Source organism: Myotis yumanensis, unplaced genomic scaffold (assembly GCF_028538775.1).
Source record: "Myotis yumanensis isolate MYYU_CA2020_CCGP unplaced genomic scaffold, mMyoYum1.0.hap1 SCAF_10, whole genome shotgun sequence".
Taxonomy (NCBI): domain Eukaryota; kingdom Metazoa; phylum Chordata; class Mammalia; order Chiroptera; family Vespertilionidae; genus Myotis; species Myotis yumanensis.
Genome location: NW_027223761.1, coordinates 76,338,961 through 76,362,693, shown reverse-complemented (window position 1 = coordinate 76,362,693; position 23,733 = coordinate 76,338,961). Strand labels below are relative to the sequence as shown.

Sequence of the window (23,733 nt, the reverse complement as noted above, 5' to 3'; positions counted from 1 at the left end):
GGGAGTCAAAGCCACAGACACAGCCTGGGCCCTAGGGCTGGAAGGGCAGGGCAGCGGTGGGCCACAGGCTGTGCAAGGCATCCCTGGGACAGGGGTGATATGGGAAGGGATCAGAGAGGTGGGCACATTTCCAATGTCCCCAAGGCCGGCCAGTCCTCACATTCTGGTTGCTGGCAATTGGCTGCCTCTGTCCGCAGGCCCCCAAAAGCAGGGTCAGCAGTCGCTTCTCTCGTGGGCCTCCTGATCTGCCATTCAGGAAGTCCTCCAATTCCCTACCTCCTTGCTCCAGGCCAAGGCCCACTGGGGCTGCTGCATCCCACGGCATCGTCGCCACTCGGTAAACGGTGCCCTGGTGCGCGTCTCCACACCCAGCCAGAGCTCTGCCCGGGGATGTGGAGCTCTGGCCATTACCTTGTGATTCATGCCCATTGTCCACTGTCCCGTGAGCTTCGAGAAGGCAGGGACCCTGTCCACCTTCTTCACCATTTTATTCTCAGCACCTTGCTCAGGGCCTGGAGCACAACAGTGGCTCAATAAACATTCGCTAAGACAACAGCTGGGTGGATGGATGGATGGATGAAGGGATAGAGTTTTTTCTGCACTATTTGCCTTCTCAATGCCCAGGACATCTCCCCAGACCATGGCCACCAGACTCCTCAGGACCCCCCAGGGGAAGAATAAGGGCCGAAGCTTTGAAGACTCGCAGCCACGTGCGGGCACCTGAGAGGACACACGAGGATGCCCCGGCGCATCTGAGCAGAGAGGCCTGCTCCTTAGGAGCGCCTCCTTGCCGTGCTCTTGGGGAGGTGGTGGGGCTGCACCTGCCATCAAGGCAGATGGATGCTTCTTTGACTAAAAGTCATTCTACAAAAAAAGACAGGCACAGGGGAAAGCAGAGAGAAGAGAGAGTCAGAGGTCGGTAGCCTGCCCAGCCTCTGGCTCCCTTTCCGCCCTTGCTGTCAAGGCAAAGGGGCCATGTCAGGGCCTCCTGGGAAAGAGCCAGAACCTGGGCCACCCCCTTCCACCTTGGCGTTCCTGGGCCCCACATTCATTCCTTTGCCCCTGAAGTACTGAGGGGGTAAGGGGTGGGGTTCAGCCCGCCCCCTGCCCACTCTAGCTGTCAATCTGCTGTCTGGCAGAGACTTGAAGCTGCATGACAGCTGTAGGCACTTTCCCGTCCCTCCTCCCGCCCATGCCTGCCCTATTCCCCTCTCCTCCCTGCCACAGCCCCTCCGAGCTGCTCTGAGGCGGCCCCCCACCCCTCTCCTTCTCTCAGTGCTTTCCTCCTTCTCTCCCTTCCTTATTTCCTCCCTCCCTTCCTTCCTTCCTTCCTTCCTTCCCATTTTCCTCTCTCCCTCCCTTTGTCATCTTTTCCAATAACCACATCTGATAAACCCATATGATCTCATAAGATTTCTAATGACAAGATGAGCTTTTAATCTCCATCCAGGTCAAGACCTTTTGCAGACTGAGTGTGTGGTGTGGGTGAGCGTGTGCTGTGGGTGTGTTGGCTATGGTGTGGGTGTCAGCAGCTGACAGGCCCTTGGCGCTTCTAGCCCCCTTGGGGGTCTGGTGCCTCCCCCAGAAGGTGGGCACTGGGTTATCGAACTCCCAGCAAGATGAGGGACTGTTTTGCCCACCTCTGGGATCCGGGTGCCCCTGGGGACAGGAGCCTCTCCCAGAGCTCAGGGCCACGTTCAGGTTCAAGAAGATCCCAGTCCATCATTAAGTGTTCAGGGCAAGTTAAGTGTTCCGAACTTCGGTGCTAAAAATATTGCATTTCGCATGCAAATTATGCCCTGACAGCTCCCGAGCTGGGCCGTGGGTGCCAGCTCCTTGTTTGTCATCACTGCTGTTATTCTCAAGAAGTTGAGAATATTTCTCCTTCACGGGGTTGTTTCTCTTGCCGGGTCATGGCCCCAGAAGGCTCGGAGCTGTGATTGGATTGGAGGCAGAGGGGAGGGACCAGGCCACGCCCTTCAGGGCCTCCCTGCTTCCTGAACTTGCCCTAAACAGGGCCCTAAGGTGACACGGAAGATGGGCAAGGGGCAGACAGACAGCACAGTGGCACCGCGAAGGCCACCTTCTCCCCAGAGCCTCTGCCCTGGGGGGCGAGAGGGCTGAGGATCGGTCCTTCAGGGGTGCTGGGCCCTGGAGCGGGGGAGCGGGATGTGGGGACAGCCTGGCTTCCCTCTGGCAGCCCCTGTCACTCTGGCGGTTAGGGGAGCCCACGGTGTGCTTGGGATTCCCACGGGAAATGTTCTTGCCTTCATCTTGGTTGACGACTGAGGGTCAGGGCCCCCCAGTAGCAGGACGGAGAGCACTCAGCGGCTTGAGAGGAGAAGGCGGGAGGAGGGGAGACACAGGCACACACATCTCCCTGGTCCTCCAGGGGCCTCTTCCTTTCTTCTTTCCCCTGCCCTTTCCTGGAGGGTGTGCAGGGTGCCTCTCCACCCTCCCTGCACAGACACGGGGCTTGGCTGCCTCTGAGGCGAAGGACAAGGTGGCACCGTGCCCATTGGCACCGTGTCCGTCCCCAAGGGGCCGCCAGGTGACTTGTCAAAGTTTTATTGGTGTGGAGCATGTGTAGTGATGTTACAGAGCCTGGGGCTGGGGACTCCCCCAACTGCAGCTTCCCATCCTCCCTCAGGAGGGCCAGGCCAGGGCTCCTCCCTCAGCAGGGCTCCTCCGAGGCCCCGGCAGTGGGAGGGAAGGGAGAGGGAAAAGAAAAGAGGCTAAGGAAAAAGGAAGTGGATTTGTGGCATAGTATGGCAGGAGGCAGCCCCCAAAGAACCTCAGACACCCCCATCCAGGCCCCAGACATAGTCCCAGCCATCTTCACCCCCTGCCCCAGGCTGGCCTAACATTTGCTACAAGAAGTTCACCTGAGTCCGTCAGGAGGCGGCAGGGTGAGCTGAGGGGTGGTCTCTGAGGGAAGTAGAGGCTCCTGTCGGGTGGGAGAGTGAAGACTTTTGGCTTGGGCTTCCCTGGGGTTCATTCTGTGGTCTGTTATTTACATGGGTCTCCCCAGAAGGAGGTTAGCTGGGGCCTTGGCAAGAGCCCCGGTGTGGGCCTCGTGGGCTATGAAGCGTCCATGTCTCCCTACCGTCCCCTCCAGCACAAACCTGTGGGGACCAGGCTGAGCCCAGCAGAGGGCGCAGCCTCGAGCCTGACTCTGGCCCCTGCAACACCAGCTCCCGAGAAAGGCCAGAGCAGGCTGCCCTGTCTTTGGTGCCAAAGAGAAGGGTCTGGAAGTGGGACGGGAGCTCTGAGAGCTGCCCCTGAGCCACCGGGTCCAGCCCAAGGGCTGGCACCACGCCTGGCTCTCTACACTGCCCTGGCAGAGTGAGGGTATTCCGACGGTGTGGGGCGCGGTGTCAAGCTAACACTACAGGGCCTGCCAGGCAAAGGGAAGTTCACCCCACACCCTCCCGCCCAGGGCTCCTAGGGACTGCGGCCGGCGCCTGGCAGGGAGGTGGGCAGCGGGTCAGCAGTGCAGGAGCTTCATGAAGGCCTTGCGGAACTCGATGTTAAAGGTCGTGTAGATGATGGGGTTCACGGCGCTGTTGACGTAGCCCAGCCACGTGAAGGCGCTGTACAGGACAGGTGGGATGTTGCAGTCACAGTGAATGTTCAGGATGTGTGTGATGAAGAAGGGCAGCCAGCAGATGATGAACACGCCTGGGGGAGAGGGTGGGGTCAGGCTGGCCCAGGGCAGGGGGAAGCTGGCTGGGAGGGCCCCTGGATTGCATGCTGCAGGCCCCAGCCCAGACCGATGTCCGTCCCACCCACTCTGCCGACTTGCTTGGGTGGGATCCTGGGTGTCAAGGCATCGTGTGCACAGGATGCTTTGCTGGGACATTGGGGGCCCCTGAGAGGGAGAGGTGCCTGTGAGGGCAGGACTGCAGGCAGAGACCCTGTGGACTGGAGCAGAGGGTCCAGCTTGAACCCTGCTCAGTTGCTCCCAGCGGCACGATCGACCTGCTGTGACCCTGTGCCCTCATTTGTGAAACGGGGATAGTCACACCTGCCCCACGCACATCTCAGAGCTGTCGGTGGGCGTGGAGGTGGCACACACTACCCGGGTGGGCGTGGAGGTGGCACACACTACCCGGGTGGGCGTGGAGGTGGCACACACTACCCGGGTGGGCGTGGAGGTGGCACACACTAGCCGGGTGCTACCTGGAGGACAGGGTCACATCAGTCCTTCCTGTTCCCAGCCACCCACATCAGTCCCGCCCAGATTTCTGACCTTTAGCATCTGGTTTTCTAAGGGACTTTCATTTGAAAGCATTGCCTTGCGGGCAGGACCCGCTGACAGCCATGCCCTCGTTCGGATCGGGCTCTCACATCCCTTTTTTAAATTATTTACAACTCTGGTCCCTTAGGGTCTTGGTTAAGCTCAGGGGGCCTGAGTTCCCTAATTCCTCAGGAATAGCAATATTAATAAAGATCATGATGATAACGCCTGTGTGCTCTGTTGCACCGTTTATAAACAGCTTTCCCCACCATCTACCATTGATGACCACACAGCCTTGAGAAGTAATCTACTCGACTGATGGGACTAGAGGGGAAGTGGCTTGCCGGGGTTATGAGGTTCTGGGTTATGATGGTAGACTGGTCAAGTTCACATGCTCTTGAGTCAGACTCCCTAAGTTTAATTGCGGGTCCTCGTTGGTCAACTTATAGGACCATCCTGAACCTCAATTGCCCCGTCTGTAAGCTGAGCATAATTATGGAGTCTACCTAATAGGATTCATCCACAGGCTTGGCCTGGGCCTGAGAAAGTGCCAGTCCCACGACTCGCCAATGCTGGCTGGGAAGAGGGTGGCAGGTAATGGAACCTGCAGTAAGGAGCCCCTCCCTCGGCCAGGGCTGGGCAGAGCTGGGTGTGGCCAGCAGCAGGGCCGACTCACCAAGCACGATGGCCAGCATCTGGGTGGCTTTCCTCTCCTTCTGCTGCGAGAGCTTCCTGCGGCTCAGGGTCTTAAGCGAGGTCCGGGTTTTGCCATTGGGCATGGACTGGATCTCAAAGATCTTGGCAATCTTGGGGTGGTCTTTGGCATGCCCATTCTTCTCGGGTTTGGCGGAGCTGTCAGGAGTGCCGTGGAGGCTGTGGTGGGATGCGTCGGGGAGGGTCAGCTGGTGGTGGCTGGGCGGGATGGGGCTGTACCGGGTCCTCTCAGGTGGGCTGGTGCTGGAGAGCATCTCCATCTCCAGCTCCTGGGCTCGGCGCGCAGCCTCCTGCACCGGGCAGAGAGCTCGGGTAAAGCTAGGCAAGTCTCAAGCAGAAGCTACCCAGCCGCACCTGACCTACCTGGCCCTACCTGGCCCCACCTGGCCTCGACAGGCCTCCTGGCTCTTCCCTACCTCCCTCTTCAGATGTCTGCCAACACCACAGGTCACAGAAAGGCAAGAAGGACAATCACTCAGAAGCAGGGCTGTCTGGGTACAGGTCCCAGGACCCACAGCAGACCTGCCTGTGCGGTCATCTGGGCCCCTATCCCAGAGCAATCCTTATGTGTCCTCGGTAACCCCATAACCATCTGGGGTGGGGTTACTACCCAGGCACTTCTCTTTTATTCACTGAGCAATATTTACTGAGCGCCAGCTAAGTGCAGGGTGCTGAGCTAGCTGCTGGGGATAAATTGCTGTCCAGGGCCTGCCCCCAGGAGCTCATGCTCAAACTGCATAGAGGGCACTGCTGTTCTCCCTGCAGGCTCACCTGCAGCACCTGCAGCAGCACTCACATGGCTCCATTTCTCTTGAGCCCCCATACCCTCCCTGCTGGTCTGGTCTGGAGGGCCTCCCAGGTTCTCCCTTAGGTTCCGTTGTTCTAGGCCTCAGGTTCTCAGCCTGAACTGCTGAAATGCAGCCTCTCTGTATGCCCAGGTGGTATACCTGGGACACTACCTTGGCCCCATCCTGAGTCCCTCCTAAATGGCTCCTCTGAGCCTGCTCTTGCTGTGCAGGTAAATGGTGGGGGCCCTGCTCCCTGAGGACACCTGGCCTGGACTCCACGTGTGGCCCTCGGTGGGTTCCCTGGACCACCCGGGGAAGGAGACACCTGCTGCTTGGACCCTGGTGCCACTACCACTGGGGTTTGCTGTGATTCTGCACCTCTGTGCTCTCCTTAGAGGTCGCATTTCACACCAGCCCTATTGCTACCTCCTCCCCCAGCGCCCGCCCAACCTCCAGCCCCAGAACCTGGGCAGCTCACGCAAGTGCAAAGCACAGCAGAGGTGTGGATTTTAGAGTCACAGGAGTCTGGGTTCGGTTATGTGCTCTCTCACTAACTACTCAGCTTTGGGGAGTTACCCAACCTCTCTGAGCCTCTGTTTCCTCTTCTGCAAAAAGGAGGTGGACGTGACCAATAAGACTTACCTCCCAGGATTGCTGTGAGGATTTGATGAGATAATAGGAATATGGTAGGTGTTCAATGAATGACAATAGCCATTATTATTGTTATTATCTTGTTATTAAGGCCAAGTTCTTTCTCCCAAACATTTTCTTGTGTTAGGAGACCTCTCTGGGCCTTGCAGACTTGAGCTGCCCTGCCCATGCCTGTAGTGAGGTGTGTGTGGTGAGTCGGGCCTCCTTCCTTGAGGGAGCCAAGGAGGTGCTTATCCCTTTGAGCAGTTGGGGAGGTTTCTGAGAATCATGGCAGGTGGATTTCCCTAGAGGTGGGCAGACTTGGCTGTGGGCTCTGGCCTAAACACTTACCAATCTTCGCCTGTTCACAGGGAAACTGCCATTAGACTTCATGATAACGGTGCAGAGTTTCATGTCCTCGGGGTGAGTGCAGCTGCCCTGTGGAGTGAGCCAGCACACTGGTCATCACGGGGAGGAGGGCGGGCACAGAGACCCAGTGCTGGGTAGTCAGGCTGGGCACAGGGGCTCAGAGGAGGGCAGGGAGCAGGAGGCTAGGGGCCTGAAGAAGCAATCAAAGTCAGGAGGCAAGAGGTGGGCAGGACGGGGGACAAACGAGCCCTGACTTTTATGGAGCACCTGCCAAGGGTCTGGCGCCATGCTAGGCAGGCTCACATCTCTCTCACTGAATCCTCAAGACATCCCTGTGAGGTCGGTATTATGAGTCCCATTTGACAGATGAGGAAACGGAGGCTTAGAGAAGTTAAGCAAGTTACCCAAAGTCACTCAACAAAAGTGGCAGTGCCAGGATTTGAACCTGATGTGTCTAACCCCAAAGCTCTGTTCCTTCCATGCCCACATACTGTCTTCCTCAGGGAGGGCTGAGCAGAGAGAATTCACAAGAAATGGGGGAAGGGCGGTTAGAGGGAGACAGAGTGGAGAAGTAGGCAACAGCAGGGGAGGAAGGAGGAGTTGTGTGCAGAAGGGAGGAGGGAGAGTGTGGGAAGTAAGGAGATGGGATGGAGATATCCGAGGGAGGGAAAGGGAGACAGAGGGATCAGAGTGAGGAAAGGAGAAGTGAAGAAAAGAGGAGGAGAGGAGCCCAGGAGGGTGCCAAGGACTGCTGTGTTCACATAAAGATCTCCAAGCAACGACTTCTCCCAGGTCATCCTCTCCACCCTCCCACCTCCCACTCCTGGAGATCCAAGTCCTTTCACTGAGGTCCAAGCCTGCTCGGAGCTCCCCATCCTGGACTCCCTCCTGCTGCAGTGTCTCAGGTCCCCACTGAGCACTAGATGACCCACCTCAGTGATGGTTAAGTGGGGACCTTGGAGGGGAGGGGGATCTTGGGACCTTGAGTGGGGCCTTCAGGTTGGCCCTGAAAGCCCGGCTGCTGCGCTTGGTGTTGACCCGCTTCCGGCGCCTCCGGAGGACTATGTAGATCTTGATGTAGACCAGCAGGGTGACGATGAAGGGCACGTAGAAGGAGACGACGGAGGAGTAGACCACGAAGGCGGGGTTGGCGATGATGCACTCGCTCTGTTCTGGAGGAGGGAGAGCACCAGGAGGGTGGGTCAGCAGGCCCAGGGGCCAGAGCGTGGCCCCTCCACCAAAGGGGCAGGGCACAGGTGCAGAGACTATACTAGACTTCTACGGTGGCCTGGAAGGGCTAGATGCAAGTAAATGCACAGCCTAAGTCAGAGTATTAAACAACTGTAAGCAAAAAGCTAAGCTGTGACCGACCGCTTCCAAGTTTTTCCATTAATATTCCCTTACTACACCGGCATTAGTTCTGCCACCTATGAGCACACAAGTGGAGCCAGGATGTTTGGGAAAAATTTTCAAAGAAATTTATTTTAAGAGAGTAAGCTATTATTTTAGCCTTTCCTGTATGCTGGGGGGAGGTCTGGAACCTTTTAATTTTAGGGGCAAGGTCCCTGGGTTCTGTTTGCTGAACTCACCTGTGTCCCCAAGCTCCCTCCAGGTCTAGTAGATGTCTGTCCGCTATCTCAGGGCCTCTCCAGATTAATCCGAGCATATTGAGGCCTGTTCCCGCTTCTTGCAATTCCCACAAGAGTTAGCTTTGTACCAACGTTTCACGGCTTCATTGTGCACTATTGCCCTGCAGTGGTCTCCACAGGCACCCCCGCATTGCTCTTGCCTCCCTGATGACAGTGAGCTCGAGGCCACACCGGCAGGCAGGCACGGGGCCTCTTCTGCCTGAGATGCTCCAGCTGCCTCGCGAAGGGCAGGCCATGGTGTGCCAGCCTCCAGCTTGTTTCTACCTTTCCTGCCCCAGGGGGCCGAGGCCTGGCCTGAGCTCAGCTGGCCCTGGGGCTGCAGCCTCACTACACAAATACCATCACCAGGAGCGATGAGGCCCAGTAGCCTCCCCAAGTGTGCGCACACACACAACAGGAACACACATGCAGTCTGTGAGGCAACCTGTCCTGCTTATGTCTAATAAACAAAGTTGAAAATGGCCAGACATCCTCCTGAATCATTATTCCGACCCCTCACCCAACTCCATTGTGCCCCAGGCCATTCATTACTCCTTTCTGGCCCAAACAGGAAGCACATGGAGTCAGGCTTGGCCCAGGAGGCCCACCCTGGCCTTAGTCCAGAGCGGCAATCAGGCCCCCATGGGTCTCCATCACATCTGTGCGGGGGACTCAGCTCCCACGGGATCCTGCACTGAGGCCAGCTGAGCCCTTGGCAGGCAGAGGCAGGGCTCACCTGTGTTGTTGAGTCCAAAGAGCATCGGACAGGAGATGGTGAAGGACAGGACCCAGACGATGGCAATCATGACAGTGACTCTGCGTTTGGAGCTGTAGCGCGTATTGTAGAGCATGGGCATGGCCACAGCCGTGTACCTGCAAGTGAACCAGGGGGCGGACCCCTCACTACACAACATGCACAACCAGAGACACCCACTCTTTGGGGGTGGACAACTGGTCCCCCTCCATGAAGCCCACCTGTTTGCTCTAAAATCAATCCTCCTTCTTGTCCCCAGTTCAGACAGCGAGGACAATGTTGCTGTCCAACTGACTGCTTGATGACTAACTGGCTACCATTAATCCTGGGCTATATTTTACCCCAGTCCCGCCACTTGGATCTCATGGCCTGGGTCTTTGTGCCTTTGAAACCCCACCTACTCCACCTGTGCTGAGCCCACTAGAGGTGGAAGTGTTTGTTGATGGACTGGTAGCCAGAACCCTAGAGCCGTGGTTGGCAAACTGCGGCTCACAAGCCACATGCAGCTCTTTGGCCCCTTGAGTGTGGCTCTTCCTAAGCCCTAGGAGTACCCTAATTAAGCTAATAACAATGTACCTACCTATATAGTTTAAGTTTAAACAATTTGGCTCTCAAAAGAAATTTCAATCGTTGTACTGTTCATATTTGGCTCTGTTGACTAATGAGTTTGCCGACCACTGCCCTAGAGCAAGGGTTAAGCCCATTCAGCAGAAACAATAACAACAGGAATCATGTATGAACCTTCATATTCCTCTACCCAGTACAGGAAGTGCTGGGTAGAGGAATTAGCTCGTTTCATCTTCCAAAGGGAGTAGGGGCGGGGCCTTTGGGAGCCCATGTGGCCTGTGTGCACGAATCAGTGAAAGGCTCCACAGATACAGCTCAGCAAGGTGAGCAGAGCCTGGGCCCCCTGGGCACGTGCCCTGTGCTGGACATAAATGCATAAGCAGACACCAGACCTTCAATGGGTAGGCATCGTCATCCTTGTGTCTGGACAATGAAAGTAGCATCCCGAGAACCTCCATAATCCGCCCAAGGTCACTCAAGTAGAAAGTAATAGAACTGGGGCTCCAGTCAGAATCAACTGCTTCCTCCCATGTACCAGGCTGTAGTCTTAGCAGCATCACTGTCCATAAGACGTACTTTCCTAGCCACACACGCATGCACCTACACATATGTGCTTGTGTGTATATACACACATATACACATAGGCACACATGCACACAAACACACTGACACAGGCACAAAGCCAGCCACATGGCGTCATAGACAGAGCCTGACTCTGAAGGCCTAGGCTCACCTGTCGATGCTGATGGCACACAGGTTCAGGATGCTTGCTGTGCACATCATGACGTCCAGAGTGACAAAGATGTCACAGTGAATCCTGCTGAATCTCCACTCACCCACCACCTGCGGACAAAGCAACATGATGGTGACAGAAGAGGGATATTCACTCAGGCTCGGTAGCCGGCTCTCCTGGGGGAGGCCAGGCCACGGCACAGACAGCAGCTGGGGGTTCTGTAGTCTCTGCCTGGGATGTGGGCAGGAAGAGGGGCAACAAAGGGAGTCATGCCCATGATGTCCAAAGCCCTTGGCCCTGGCCCCTCTCCTAGACACATAAAGTCTCTTTGTGCCAAGAACTATGCTAGAAGAAAGATGACCAACCTACACTGAGTGCTTCAACTTTTTAAAAAATATATATTTTATTGATTTTTTACAGAGAGGAAGGGAGAGGGATAGAGAGTTAGAAACATCGATCAGCGGCCTCCTGCACACCCCCTACTAGGGATGTGCCCGAAGCCAAGGTACATGCCCTTGACCGGAATGGAACCTGGGGCCCTTCAGTCCGCAGGCCGATGCTCTATCCACTGAGCCAAACTGGTTAGGGCGCTTCAACTTTCTATCTGTAAATCATTTGTGTGATCACCTGCGACCCCCATTTTACCAACAAGGAGACCAAGCCTCAGAAAAGGGGAGTGACTTGCCCAGGTCACTCAGCTTAGCATCTGGTCCTGCTCTGGCCCATGTATCTGGGGGACCAGGTGGCTCCTTCAGTGCCCACAATGGTGTGTGGTGCAGGGTAGGGGCCCGATAAGTGTCTGCTAGTATCAATGGCAAAGACAATGTCCTGGTGAAACAGGGACGACATTTCTGCTCCTTGTTATACCTGGAGAATGAAGGAAGGGAAGTCTGGGCTAGGCTGTCAGGAACCCCGGAGTGGGCTGGGGAGGGGCTGTAAGGATATAGCCTTGGAATGATGGGATAGGAAGAGTCCAGCTACTCGCAGGAGCACTTTGCCTCCCTCCCCTGCCCCCACCGCACACACTCATACCCCCCCTTACACACACCCACAAACACACACACATACACACACACACATACACACACACACACACACCATACCCCCCTGTACATCCACACCCCACACCTCTGTTTATATGCAGGTCCCACGCTCACACAGCAGGCTTTGAAGTCTGGAGCAGCCCCCTCCCCGTCCCTGCGCAGTCAGGACAGGAGATGTACCTGGGCCTCTACCAACAGGAGAAAAGAGGAGCAGGGAAGCCCGCTCAGGTGACGGTGACACGGGCAGGACAGTACCCACGCTGTGCTCACAGAGCAGCAGGCTAATTATAACCCTGCTCCTTCTTCGCGCTGCCCTCTTCTCTGCTGTCAGGCAGAAAACCAAATGCTGGCATTTAAGCTCGGTGCCGGGCAGTGCAGCTGCTGTGAGTGTGGAGACAGGAAGCCTCTGGTGGCACTGCCTTCTCTCAGGCTCTTGGAGGGCGAGTTCCAGGGCCCCTCCCAGGTCTGGGCACAGGGGTCTTTGTGCCTCAGATGCAGCACTGACCAGGTGGGCAGGGGCTGAATGCCCTGAGGGGGAGGAGGGGATGGAAGGGCTTCCCTGGCATGAACGGAGCCTACCTTTTGGCATTGCTGGGAGAGTTGCAGGCCCCCCAGTCCACGTGCGCACCCCCCACCTGCAGCCTCTCCTGGACTAGGATTTCAGGGCTGCTTTCACGTCCCTGGGACCTAGTCTGGACCTTCCACATCCACTTCCTTCTTTCCTGTAGACCCTTAGCATGTGCCAGGCTCTGTGCTGGACTCTGGACTCCAGGGACCCTGGTGAACAGGACTGACAAGTCCCCGCCTCCCGGAGCTCGGGCCCCCCGCCCCCACCGGTCTCTCTGGAGGAAACTAGGGCGGCCTTCCTCCCAGTGTCAGGAGTAACTGCCGAAGAAGGCAGTCAGGGCAGCTGACTCAGACGCTCAGGGGATGTGTTGGTAGCCATTGTCTCTAGAACACCTACTGAGGGCATGTACTTTGCTCATGAATTGTTCTTAAGGCTCCTAGGAAAGGGGTAGCTTCCGTCCAGTCATGGAGGAGGGAGCTGGGCTGAGTTCACCACTTGGGTGCGGAGCCGGGAGCAGATGCAGATCCTCGGTGGCATAGCCTGTGCTCTCTCCTACGCTGTGTTGGGAGGCCTGTCAGGCTTGTCCACAGAGGAGACAATTACGTAAAAACGACTAAATCAACCAAGTGTGAAAGGAAAGGTTCTAATCGCAAAGGTTCTGATTGGGGTCCAACAGGAAAATGCACTCGTCCAAAGTCGCCTGGTGATTTAGTAGAGAGAGAGGACCGGACCCCATGTCCCCTCTCTGCACCGTTGGCCACCACTCACTGATTCCTGCTCACAGGAAGCTGAGACCTGAGGGACGGGCCTTGAGCTGGCTGGCTAAATCCTAATGACTAGCACATATGAGGCACTCACTATGTGTCAGGCACTGTTCCAAACACGCACACTCCTACCTGTGGCAGGTGACAGCAAGCCTCTGAAGCTAATGACATGGCTGCCACACCTCAAAGCCTCCAGCACCGCCCCGCACAGCGCTGCACACTTCCTTCTCTGCCTGGAGTGCAGGTCCCGCTCCCTCCCCTGGACGATTCTCTGACAGCATCCCTTCTTCCTGCACCACATTCTTGTCCCCACACGCCAAGTCATATGCCCCTGCGGCGTTCCCACATCTCCTATGGGGACACTCTATTGTCACGTCCACCAGACTGCACTGAAACGGCCCTCATGCTCCTCGCTGATGGCAGGCCAGGGCTTTGGACCCCGAGCAGGGGTAGGACATAGAATTGCTCACACATGTTGGATGAGTGACTAACCAACTCTGCGATCTGAGTCTGCTCCCTTCTCAATGTCACCTGCACACGCACTGGGAACCCCTCTCAGAGGCTGAGGCCAGGGGACAGGGCAGGCAGCCGCTCCCGTCCCTCGGGAGCCCTCCAGGAAAGCGGCCGCGTCGGGGATGGAGCCTAGTCCTCCTCCCACTCCAACCCCAGGGTGCTTTCCATGCACCGAGTGACACAGACGAGGCACAGGCAGTTCCACATCAGACACATGCTGACACGGCAGGCTGCTGGAGGCATTTACTGCCACTGGGAATGGGGCGAGATGGAAAGTTCCAGACAACAGAGGGTGCAGTACGTGGGTGCAAGAATCCTTGGACAGGATGTTGGGATAGAGTGAGACTTTACTTGGGACGTTCTCGAGAGACAATTAAGTAGCTGAGACCGTGTCCTGTGAGTAGGGCTCCCTGTCCAGCTCTTGTTTTGGAGGAGACTCTGAGATGCCATTCCCCACCCTGCCCCCCGAAACACCGCGCTTTCCCTTAAACAGTGGTGAGCAGGCACGTTCAACATATCTGTCCAGGGACTCAGAGATTGCCAGGAGCTCCAGGACAGCCCATGTAGAGATTCGCCCTACCGTGGAGTGTGGTGCGGTGGTGGGTCTGAAGCCCCAGCGCGCACGCCCATAGCCCCGGGCAGAGCACACCTCACTCTGGGAAGAGGGTGCCTCTCACCTGGGACTGGTGGGTCCTCTGTGGGGAGGGGCTGATATCTATGGCCGTTTCATTTGAATACCACTGTCCCGGCTGACTCTTACACAATGCTTGTTACTTGCCGCTTCCAGGATAAGCACCTTTTCTGTAGTAATTCATCCGATTCTCAAACAGTGCTGAGAGAGATACTATTATTATCGCCCCTCTATAGACAGGGAGACTGACACGCAGGGAGGCCATTTTCCCGGATGGTCTGAGGCCGAGCGAGCAGGAGGGGACAGGTCTGTGAAGTAAGGAGGGCTCCTCGGGGATAGGACCCGCTACAGACGCAGATGAGCAGAGTCTGGGGGCCTCATACACTGGGGTCACGGAGGAATGACCCTGGCCTGTGGCATCTCTATCTTTCTGTGTTGTTTTGTCTTTCATTTGATTCCTTTGGGCTCTTCTTTAGCACTCCCTCAGGCCCTTTAGGAAGCTCCAGCCTGTTGGGACTGTGCTGAAGGATGATGGTGTGGTGGCCACAGGGAGTGCAGGGGCCCCTGGGAGAGAAGTACACTTTGACCGGCCTCCTCCTTCCCCTCACCCTCTCAGCTTCTTCTACTGATGTCCTCCTCTCCCTCAAACCTGCCAAGGGCTCATGTTTTCTTTGAAAGAAGGGCTTGCCCCCAGCACAGGTAACTCCTCTCTCTAGCCCAGGGCCGGAAGGAAACAGCTCGGGCATGTGAATGGCCAGCACTGGCTCTTTCCTGACCGCCTGGTCAGACTCTTATGCACCCAGACTCCACCCGGAACCCCTGGTGGAGAAAGGGGCAGGACCCAGCTTGTGCCCACTCACAGCCCCCAGGCCCTTCCACATCTGCCCGCCAGCTCTGAAAAGCATCCACCAGGAGGTGGGTCCACTTGGGAACTTATCAGCACTCCTCCCTTTGCTGTGTGATCTGGGTGAAGACAGGCATCTTCTCAAAGCTTCTGTTTCCTCTCCAAAGTGAGAAGAGCAGCATCGGCTCCCAGGGCCAGCATGAGTATTTGTGGAGTCTGGGTCTGAACATGCCTGGCACGGTGCCTGGACCACAGCCGGCTGCCCACTCACTGTCCTGAGGCACAGAGCTGGGCTCTGTCCCGGCCGAGCAGTGGCGACTGGTCCTTCCTAAGGAAGAGGCTGCAGACAGTTCCCAGAGGCCTTAAACTTGGGAGAGAGGGAAGGGAGGAGGAGAGCAGCAGCCCCTACTTTTGAAGCAGGAAAGAGGAATGGAGAGTTCAGGCCTGGAAGCAGGAACATGTCTATCCTTGGGGGTTCTCCTCAATGGCTCCCATTTCCAGCTGGGCCGATGAACATTCTGGGGGCCAGACACAGTGCCAGCTGGGCCCACCAAGAGGCCACCTGACTTCTGTGAATGGTGATAATACTTTGGTCTCTCGGGGGTGCAATGAGGACAACTATTGGAAAACGCTGTGTACAAAGGACTTAACACAAGGTCTGGCACTTAGTAAGGACTCTGCAACTGGTAATTGGGATTTTTAAGAAGAAAATCTACCCATTTCATGAGAGAAACTGAGGCCAGAGTGGAGAGGAGACAATCTGAGAAAGCACCAGGCAACCTGTGGGTAGAAAGCAGTGAGGAGCTTGGACTGGCGGCCCCAGCACGGTGTTCTCTGGAGAAGGTGCTGAGTGAGGCTGGGCCCAGACCTACCTCCAGGTAGACCACCCAGGGCATGACGAGCGTGGCTACGAGGAGGTCAGCGACGGCGAGGCTGACGATCAGGTAGTTGGTGGTGGTCTGCAGTGCCTTCTCGCGGGACACGGCCATGCACACCAGCACGTTGCCAAAGACGATGATGAAGATGAGCAGGGTGAGCAGCGTGGCATAGTAGTTGTAGGGGGGCTTGTCGGCCTTCCCCGCAGACCCGTTGAAGGGCCGGCTCCAGTTCTGGCTCTCCAGGTCGTCATCGTACCAGGACAGGTTCAGTGGATCCATTGGGGCAGCAGGGCCACCGGGTGGCCAGGCTCTGACTGGAGAAATGGACACAGGGAGTGAGCGGGAGGCCCTCCCAAAGCAGGCCGCCTCCCAGGGAGGACTCTGGAGCTAAAACCAACCATTGGAAGTTAATAGAGAAACTCTCCAGCCTCAGAATGTTAATTTTTGTATCCAACAATTTTCTTAAAACATGGTGGCCTGCTGCCACTACTCTGCTAACAAGTTCTTTACCATCTGCTTACCATCTTCAAGATGGTAAAATAAATGAGCAATATAATTTTTGAAGAAGTATAACATAAATGAGCTTGAGAAGAGCTGGCCATTCATTATTCATTTATTCAACAAACATATATGAAGTGCAGCCCATGCAGCACACGCCTAAGGCAAGTTAGTGAGGAGTCTCAGCTTCTAATGGTGGGAATAGAAATATGCATTTCTTCATCTTTGCTTCTGTAAATATTTACAGAGCATTGCTCTACATAGTGCTAGAGACATAGGCAGGAGCAAAATGTACATGGCTTTCCAGCTCACAGTCTAAAAGAAACAATGGCCAATTAATCACACAATTAAATCTGTGAGTGGTCGGCTCTAGGAAATGGAATGGGGGAGAGACACCTAGCCTAGTTTAGAGATTTAACAAAGGCTTTCCAGAGGAAGCGATGTTCAACAGACACCTGAAGGTGTGTAAGAATTAGCCAGATAGAGTTGGGAGTCAGGGGAGGGTCCAGACATAGGAGTCAATGGACAGAGCTAGAGAGCAGGTATCAGGGTGGAGGCCCAGAAAGAGACTGGGACTAGCTGAAGCATGGAGGGACTTGGAATGAGTTAAACTGGAGAGGTTGTAATAGGTGAGATCAAACAGAATCATAGGGAGCCTTAAGGTCATATTATAGGGGCCTTAAAGGGGTTTAGACTTGAACCTAATGGCAGCGGAAACAACATGATCAGAGAGAAGATGCTGACTGCTGTGTAGAGAATGGAAGGGTGGGCCAAGTAAGGTGGCAGGACACCAGCTGGGAGGCTGTTGCAGGAACCCCAACAAGAAATGATAGGTCTGCACATGTGCACTGAGGAACGGGTGCCCCACCCCAGGGGGGAAAGAGGACCTGAAAGAGGCGTCATCTGAGATGAAGTAGGAGGAGGACTGAGCCAGGCAACTGGGTGGGGGAGATGTTCCAGCCAGAGAGAACACAACGCAGTGCCAAATGGCAGGTAATTCTGTTGGCTGCACAGGGTCTGACAGTGACACGGGGGAAGATTACACTGAGGGCCATTCATGGGCCAGACCTGGCCTTGTCAGCGTGGGAGCCTGAAAGGTCAGGTGCAGAGGGCTGTGTGGTACGTTAGAGGTCAGGGCTGCTGCATGTAGAGGAGAGCGTGGAGGGAAGGGAGGTGTGGCTATAACTCAGCTAAGAGAGGTGGTGGTCCAGGTGAAGGAGTGGGGATGAGACTGCAGAGAAGTGTTCCGCTTCAGGAGCCAACCTGGAGGCCGAGCCATGGCATTTGATCACGGGGTAGATGTGGGTGAGGGGACTGGGGCCAAGCAGGGAGGGAGCTGCCGAGGATAACTCTGCCTCTCCCCACTGGGTCTGGGCGCCTGCGGTGCTGTCCCTGAGGAACGGGAGCATCGGCTCAGAGGCAGTCGGAGGGCTGATGAGCTTGACAGCCTGTGTTTCGGTTGTGACTGAAACATAATGCACATATCATAGAGTCGGCTTTCCTGCTAACAAAAGTGTTCCTATTTCACACAATGGAATTAAATTTATCAGTATTTCAAGGCACTCCGCACAAAGCACCATGATTTCCAGGTGCTATGGAAATCATTTATGCCATCCTCAAGGAATGTTAACTTTAAAAACCAAACCAAGCAAAAAGATGAAAAGAAACAAGTAATAAGGCTTATTTCCCCTTGGGAGGGAGTAAAGGAAAAAAAAAAGAAAAAAGGCAAGTTTGTTCCTGAACCATGGGTGCAGGATAAAGGTGAGCGACCCTTGGGGTGGGGTGGCAGCTGGCCTGGAAGATCCAGCGCTCCCAGCCCACCTGCTATATAGTCAGCAACTGTTATACCAATTGTATTTCCTAAGCTTCAAGGCAGAAGCATGAACACGAACAGCAGTGTGGTGATTGCCAGAGGGAAGGGGGCGGGCGGGGGAGAAGGAGGCCTAATATAAGGTGACAGGAGATTTGACTTTGGGTGGTGGGCACACAGTGCAATATACAGATCTTGTAACACCTGAAACCTATAGGTTCATGTTGACCAATGTCACCCCAATCGGTTTGATAAATAAATACTTTTTAAAAGACAGAATTCAATGTAGTATGCACCATTGTTTCATGTACCACTAGGAAATAAAAAAATCCATCAAACCTCAACACAGCTCTCAGATGGGGTCAAGTGTAAAATGAATTCTGATGTCAGAGACATTAAAATGCTGGTGGGGCGTGTGTCAACTTGGGATGAATGAAAAACAGTAACCTTCTGGCACTGTATTACTGGCATTTCCCCTCAGATACCTGCCCTTGCCCTGCCCCTCAAGCTCCTCCATCCAGGTGAATGTTGCCTCTGGCAGCAGGGGGGAGCACCAGGTAACCTGGCCCAGCCCTGGCTCCACAGAAGCCAGGTGAAGTCAATGCCCCTCTTGTGTAGGTGGGGAGCGCCAAGGCCATGCAGCAGCCAGCACCTAAATTTGCCAGATGCTCCAAATTTCCTGTGGTTTTTTTTTTCTGGTTTTGCTTTAAATTAAGATTGGCTGACTGTATAACCCAAGATGAATTCTTCTTAACTGTCATAAGGCTTTTCAGATAAATAAGATCCCAGTATTTTACTTTGTTGTTGTTGTCAGAGCAAGTATTTCGATTTGGTGTTTTGAAAATACCAACCTCCATACACCATCCGCCTTCATCTTCCTCCCAGGTGGCTCCTGCTTCATGTGGAAAAGCTCTAAATCACAGTCCCCAATCATTGAGCATTTAGCTAGTGCCACATGTATACATGGTCACTGCCATTTCTTAGCATTCACTAATTTAGCTATGCAGTCCTATCTCCTGGGAGAGGAATGGATGATCTAATTCTGCTGCTGTGCACACCCCCAAATTCATATTTTGGAGCTCTAAGTTGTCCTCTTCCAAGGTGATGGTATTTGGAGGTGGGGCCTTTGGGAGGTGGTTAGGTCTAGATGAGGTCATGAGGGTGGGGTCCTCGTGATGAGATGCATGTCCTCATAAGAAGAGACGCAGGAGAGCTTGCTCTCCCTGTCCCTGCCATGTGAGCACACAGCGAGAGACAGTCATACAAGCCGGGAAGAGTCCTCACCAGAAACAGATCAGGATCTCAGCCGTCCAGGCCCCCAGACACGTCTGCTGTTTAAGCCATCCAACCTATGGCATTTCATCATGGCAGCCTGAGCTGTCAAAGACGCCTGCAGATGCCAGGCTCACTCTAGCAGGGGCTGCCTCTCCCCCAAGGTCCCATCTTCATCTTCCCTATGCAGCAAAGCGGGCAGCTGCTGCTCCCACCTCACCCTCCCCAGGCCATGCTCACAGATGGGCTCCAGGCTCTGCTTTCTCTGCTGCTCTGGTGTGTGGGAAACAGGAGGGAGCCAGGAATATGGGAAACTCCATTTGTGGGTGGCCTGCAAGCCTCAGGCCATCAAGTACCTGGCCCTCACCTGCCTCCAGTACTCATCGCCCTTCCCGGGCTCAGAAGGGCAAGGGTCTATTGAAGGATCTTCCAGAATCATCCACTCCATTGGTCAGTACCCTCCATCAAGTCCTCCCTCATACAAGCCGGGAAGAGTCCACCTCCAGCCTGCTGTGGTCGCAGTGTCCTCAGAGCCTACACAGCAGCTTTTCAGCAAGGTGTCTGCAATGAACTGAGGAGTGTGGGGAGACCAGGGCATGTGGAATGTGGAGCTACGTTTCCGGCCTCAGCTCCTCTGCCATTTACCCTTAATGCCTTACAGATGGGCCAATTTTCTGTGTGTGCCCAACTTGAAAATTTGCTAGCTCTGGGGCTGGGATGGAGTAGGGAAGTAGAAGTTGCAGGAGAAGGCGGGCTGCTCTCCCGGTCACACCCAGCCTGCAAACAGAAATGGCTTGTCCCGAGTATGCTGGACGAAAACTCCTTTCAAGCTCCACAGTTCGAGGCTGACCACTAATGCTGGCATTTTCTTTCAGAAAAACTTGGAGGCTATTGTCACCCTTGGGCCCCAGTCTGGTGGGGTGTGGACAAAAGGGCCCATCTCTTAGGGCAGCCTGGAGCACGGGAGGAAAGCTGGCTGGTCCCGGAGGAGAGAGGAGAGGATTCCATTAATTTGGTTGCAATTTGATTCCATCCTCCAGCAAGACTCTGGGGCGCAGGGACCAGAGGTGGGGCTGAGGCACCCTCCCTGCAGCATAAACTCCAGCAACCTGGTTCCTGTGTGCTGCCTCCTCTGGAAGTTTGGCATTTGAAGGAATCAAATTGTCTAATTAAAACTGAACAATCCCTTATCAGGCTGGATGGCGGGTGAGACACTGCTGTCTTAAACACATCATTTTCCCTTCTTTTCTGAGACTTGAAGCATTTCAGTGAAAAAGAAAGGGGGGTAGCATTTGCATTTCAAAAGCCATTTGTTGGAGAGACCTCATTTGGATGGGAATTGGGACTAAGTGGGTAAGGGCTCCTGTTAGGACCCCCTAATTCAAGCCACCCCTGCTCCTCTAGTCAGAGATCCAGGCTGTGACTTGGGGGTGGGCCCTTCCCCAGCTCCCCCTGCAGCTTTAGGAAGAAAGTGTGGGAGGGGAAAAGGGAGGGGAGGAAGCATCATATTCCTTCCTATTCCAAAGGGAAAAGGAGCAGAGTCACTGAACAATGCCTCACTCACTGCCCGGGAGGGCTGCCCCAGCGGGGACAGAGGAATGCGGACCTCGGGCCTCAGGCTCCCAGAGCTCTAGGCTGGGCAGCCTTGGGAAGGCCTCTGTGGTGGGTAGACAGGGACAGTCCCATCTTATCTCCATGGTAAGGCCTCCAAGCACTGGGGCTGGGAATGGAAGGGATGGTGGGGAAGGGTCTGTGGGGAGGAGGAAGAATGGAGAGGAATGTTGGGGTGGAGAATAGAGGAGACTGAGGAGTAGGGGTGAGGCAATGGACGCTGTCACTTCTAGGATGCATCCTCCATCTCCTCGCCCTGAACACCTTTCCCAGTGTCCCCAGCCAGACACGCAGGCGAGTGGGGTGGTGAAGCTAGACGTCTGGCTCAGGCACAGGCAAGGCCCTGCTCCCAGTAATTCCTTGGCTCCAAAAGTTCAGGGGATGGTGGGGATACCCTCCCCCTCGCTGCTATGGACAGACGTGGACTAGTGGGAAAACTTACCCTCCAATGGCCTGAGTCGGGGGGGGGGCGGGAGCTGAGGGGGATGAGTGGGAAGGACTAACACCATCCCCGCTTCATGCCCCCTCCAGGCATAGCAAGCCCACTAGGCCAGCCTGGCGTTCTGCAGGGTAGCCGATCAGTAGCAGAGCTTTGTTATTTGTGGAGAAATTATCTGGGTTTCCTCAGAAAGTGTAAAACAGCTTGGATTAATCTCTTCCGTTCTTATTCTCTGGCTTTGTCTAGCCCCATCCAGCTGGAACCAGGAGGATGGACACAGTCTTGAGGGCCCTCAGTGGCCCAACCTGAGGTTCATAACCCAGTCATTTTCTCAGAGCTTCCCCCTACTCGCTGAAGTTTAATATAACCAAGCAGTCCGAGCCTTGCCTCCCACCTCTCAGCCAAGAAGCTCCCTCAGATGCCCATTCAACTTCCTGTCACCAAAGCCACAAACCTACCAGCATAGGCACCCCAGCTCCCTCCCCTTGGGTCCCAATGACCCACTCCTGACCAGGCCCTGTCCTTCCACCAGGGCTCAGGATTTAGTCCTGACTGATGTCCTCCTCCTTCTCACCCTTCAGGTCTTCCCCTTCTCCGGGGAAGCCTTCCTGATGCTCTAGCTCAGAGCTGTCCTCTTGCTTAATGCTCTCGCAGCACATGTGCTCCTTGGGGGCACTTATCACAGGTGTAATTAGGTTATTATTTGTTTAGTGTCTGTTCTTCTTGCCAAACTGTGAACTGCAGCAGCATAAGAATCATACCTAGAGAATGAGTTCTAGTGGCTCTAGGACAGGGGCCATTTTTTCCCCCCACATGCTCAACCGGTACAGAGCTCTCCTTAGACATGACCAAATTTTGGTTTCTTTGGTCTCATGCTGACTACTCCCTGAGATCCCACCCCACCACAAAGGTCTGCGGGCACACAGCATGGAGCAGTTGACTTGTTAAATGCTGGAACTTTTGCTGAGTGGCCTCAGACCCAGTACTGGCACCAAGTGGTATTCAATCTGGTGAACACCACTCGCCCCTACATGATAACTCAGTGAGGACCTACCTCATGCAACTCGAGTGCCACCAGAGGATCTTTCAGTGATTGGGCCTAACCAGAAGCTGGTAGGTAGGAGCAGGTGGAGGCAGATCTCAGGGCGCTTTCAGCCTTTTGCTGACCTTTCCCTGGACTCAGTACTAGGGAAGCTGGCCTTGGTGTGCAGCTTGGTCCTTCCCATGCACTCCAAGGCACAGCAGAGGCAGCCACAAACCATACATTGCTTTGTAACTGTAAACCAGTTGCCCAGGGCCAGTCACAGGTAGCATCTGACATTGACCTGCACCAAAAGGCCCCAGAACCAATACACCCAGTGGCCAGCTTCAGTCAATATCAGAGCAGGATGCAATTAGCTTCACAAGCAGCATATCCAAAGGGAGATCTCGGCAGCTCCCACCCTGCTAAGTAAGGCAAATTCCATTTCATGTGGGCAGCACCTGCACAGCAGCTTGTGCACTGTGGTTGGGGTGGATCCTCACAGTCAGCCACCATGAGGGCTGACACCATGCACAAATGGGCCAATAGCAATCAACACTCAATTACAATAGGAGGGCTCACATAACCCACAAAGGGACATTTCTGGAGCACCCGCCTCAGGGGATCAAAGAGACTGTACCACTGGGTCCCAAAAGACACCTACTGCATGTGGCTACCCTACCAAGACTAGGAGACATAGCAGATCTATATAATATATAGAAATAAACACAAAGAGGCAGCCGAAAAAATAGGGACAACGAAACAAGCCTCAAATGAAGGAACAGGAGAAATCTCCAAAAAAAGAGCTAAATGAAATGGAAGCAAGCAGTTTTCCATATATATACACATCAAAAAATGGTTATAGGGATGCTCAAGGAACTTAGTGAGAATTTACAAGAACTTCAACAGCTAGAAAAAGGACATAGAAACCATGAAAAAGAATCAGTCAGAAATGAGGAATACAATATGTGACATCAAGAATACACTGAATGGCCTGGCCAGTGTGGCTCAGTGGTTGTGCATCAACCCATGAATCAGGAGGTCACGGTTCAATTCCTGGTCAGTGCACGTACCTGGGTTACAGACTCGATCACCAGTAGGGGGTGTGCATAAGGCAGCTAATCAATGATTCTATATCATCATTGATGTTTCTATCTCCCTCTCCCCCTTCCTCTCTCTGAAATCAATAGAAACATTAAAAAAAAAAACTAAAAAGAATACACTGGAAGGAATTAAAAGTAGGTTCGATGAAGCAGAAGATTAAATCAGTGATTTGGAAGACAAGGTAGAAAAACACCCAATCAGAGCAGCAAAAAGAAAAAAGAAGTTAAAAAAATGAGGATAGTTTAAGGGACTTTTGCAACAATATCCACATTATAGAGATACCAGAAAAAGAAGGGAGATAGCAAGGGATTCAG

General features: G+C 54.5%; 1 protein-coding gene across 2 annotated transcripts in view; it reads right to left on the bottom strand.

Annotated features, from left to right (window-relative positions):
• Positions 1 to 2,327: 2,327 nt before the first annotated feature.
• The window catches only part of DRD2 (dopamine receptor D2), a 61,857-nt gene continuing 40,451 nt past the window's right edge, over positions 2,328 to 23,733 (bottom strand). Inside the window, exons 2-8 of one of the 2 annotated variants that reach the window (XM_070426940.1) lie at positions 15,659 to 15,978; positions 10,424 to 10,533; positions 9,106 to 9,242; positions 7,723 to 7,913; positions 6,724 to 6,810; positions 4,917 to 5,244; positions 2,328 to 3,681 (exon numbers count right to left, since the gene is read on the bottom strand). In XM_070426940.1, coding sequence (XP_070283041.1) covers positions 3,488 to 3,681; positions 4,917 to 5,244; positions 6,724 to 6,810; positions 7,723 to 7,913; positions 9,106 to 9,242; positions 10,424 to 10,533; positions 15,659 to 15,943 — 1,332 coding nt within the window. In that variant the 5' untranslated portion in view covers positions 15,944 to 15,978 and the 3' untranslated portion in view covers positions 2,328 to 3,487. The remainder of the gene's footprint in view (positions 3,682 to 4,916; positions 5,245 to 6,723; positions 6,811 to 7,722; positions 7,914 to 9,105; positions 9,243 to 10,423; positions 10,534 to 15,658; positions 15,979 to 23,733) is intronic. The other variant, XM_070426941.1, reaches the window with a different exon arrangement.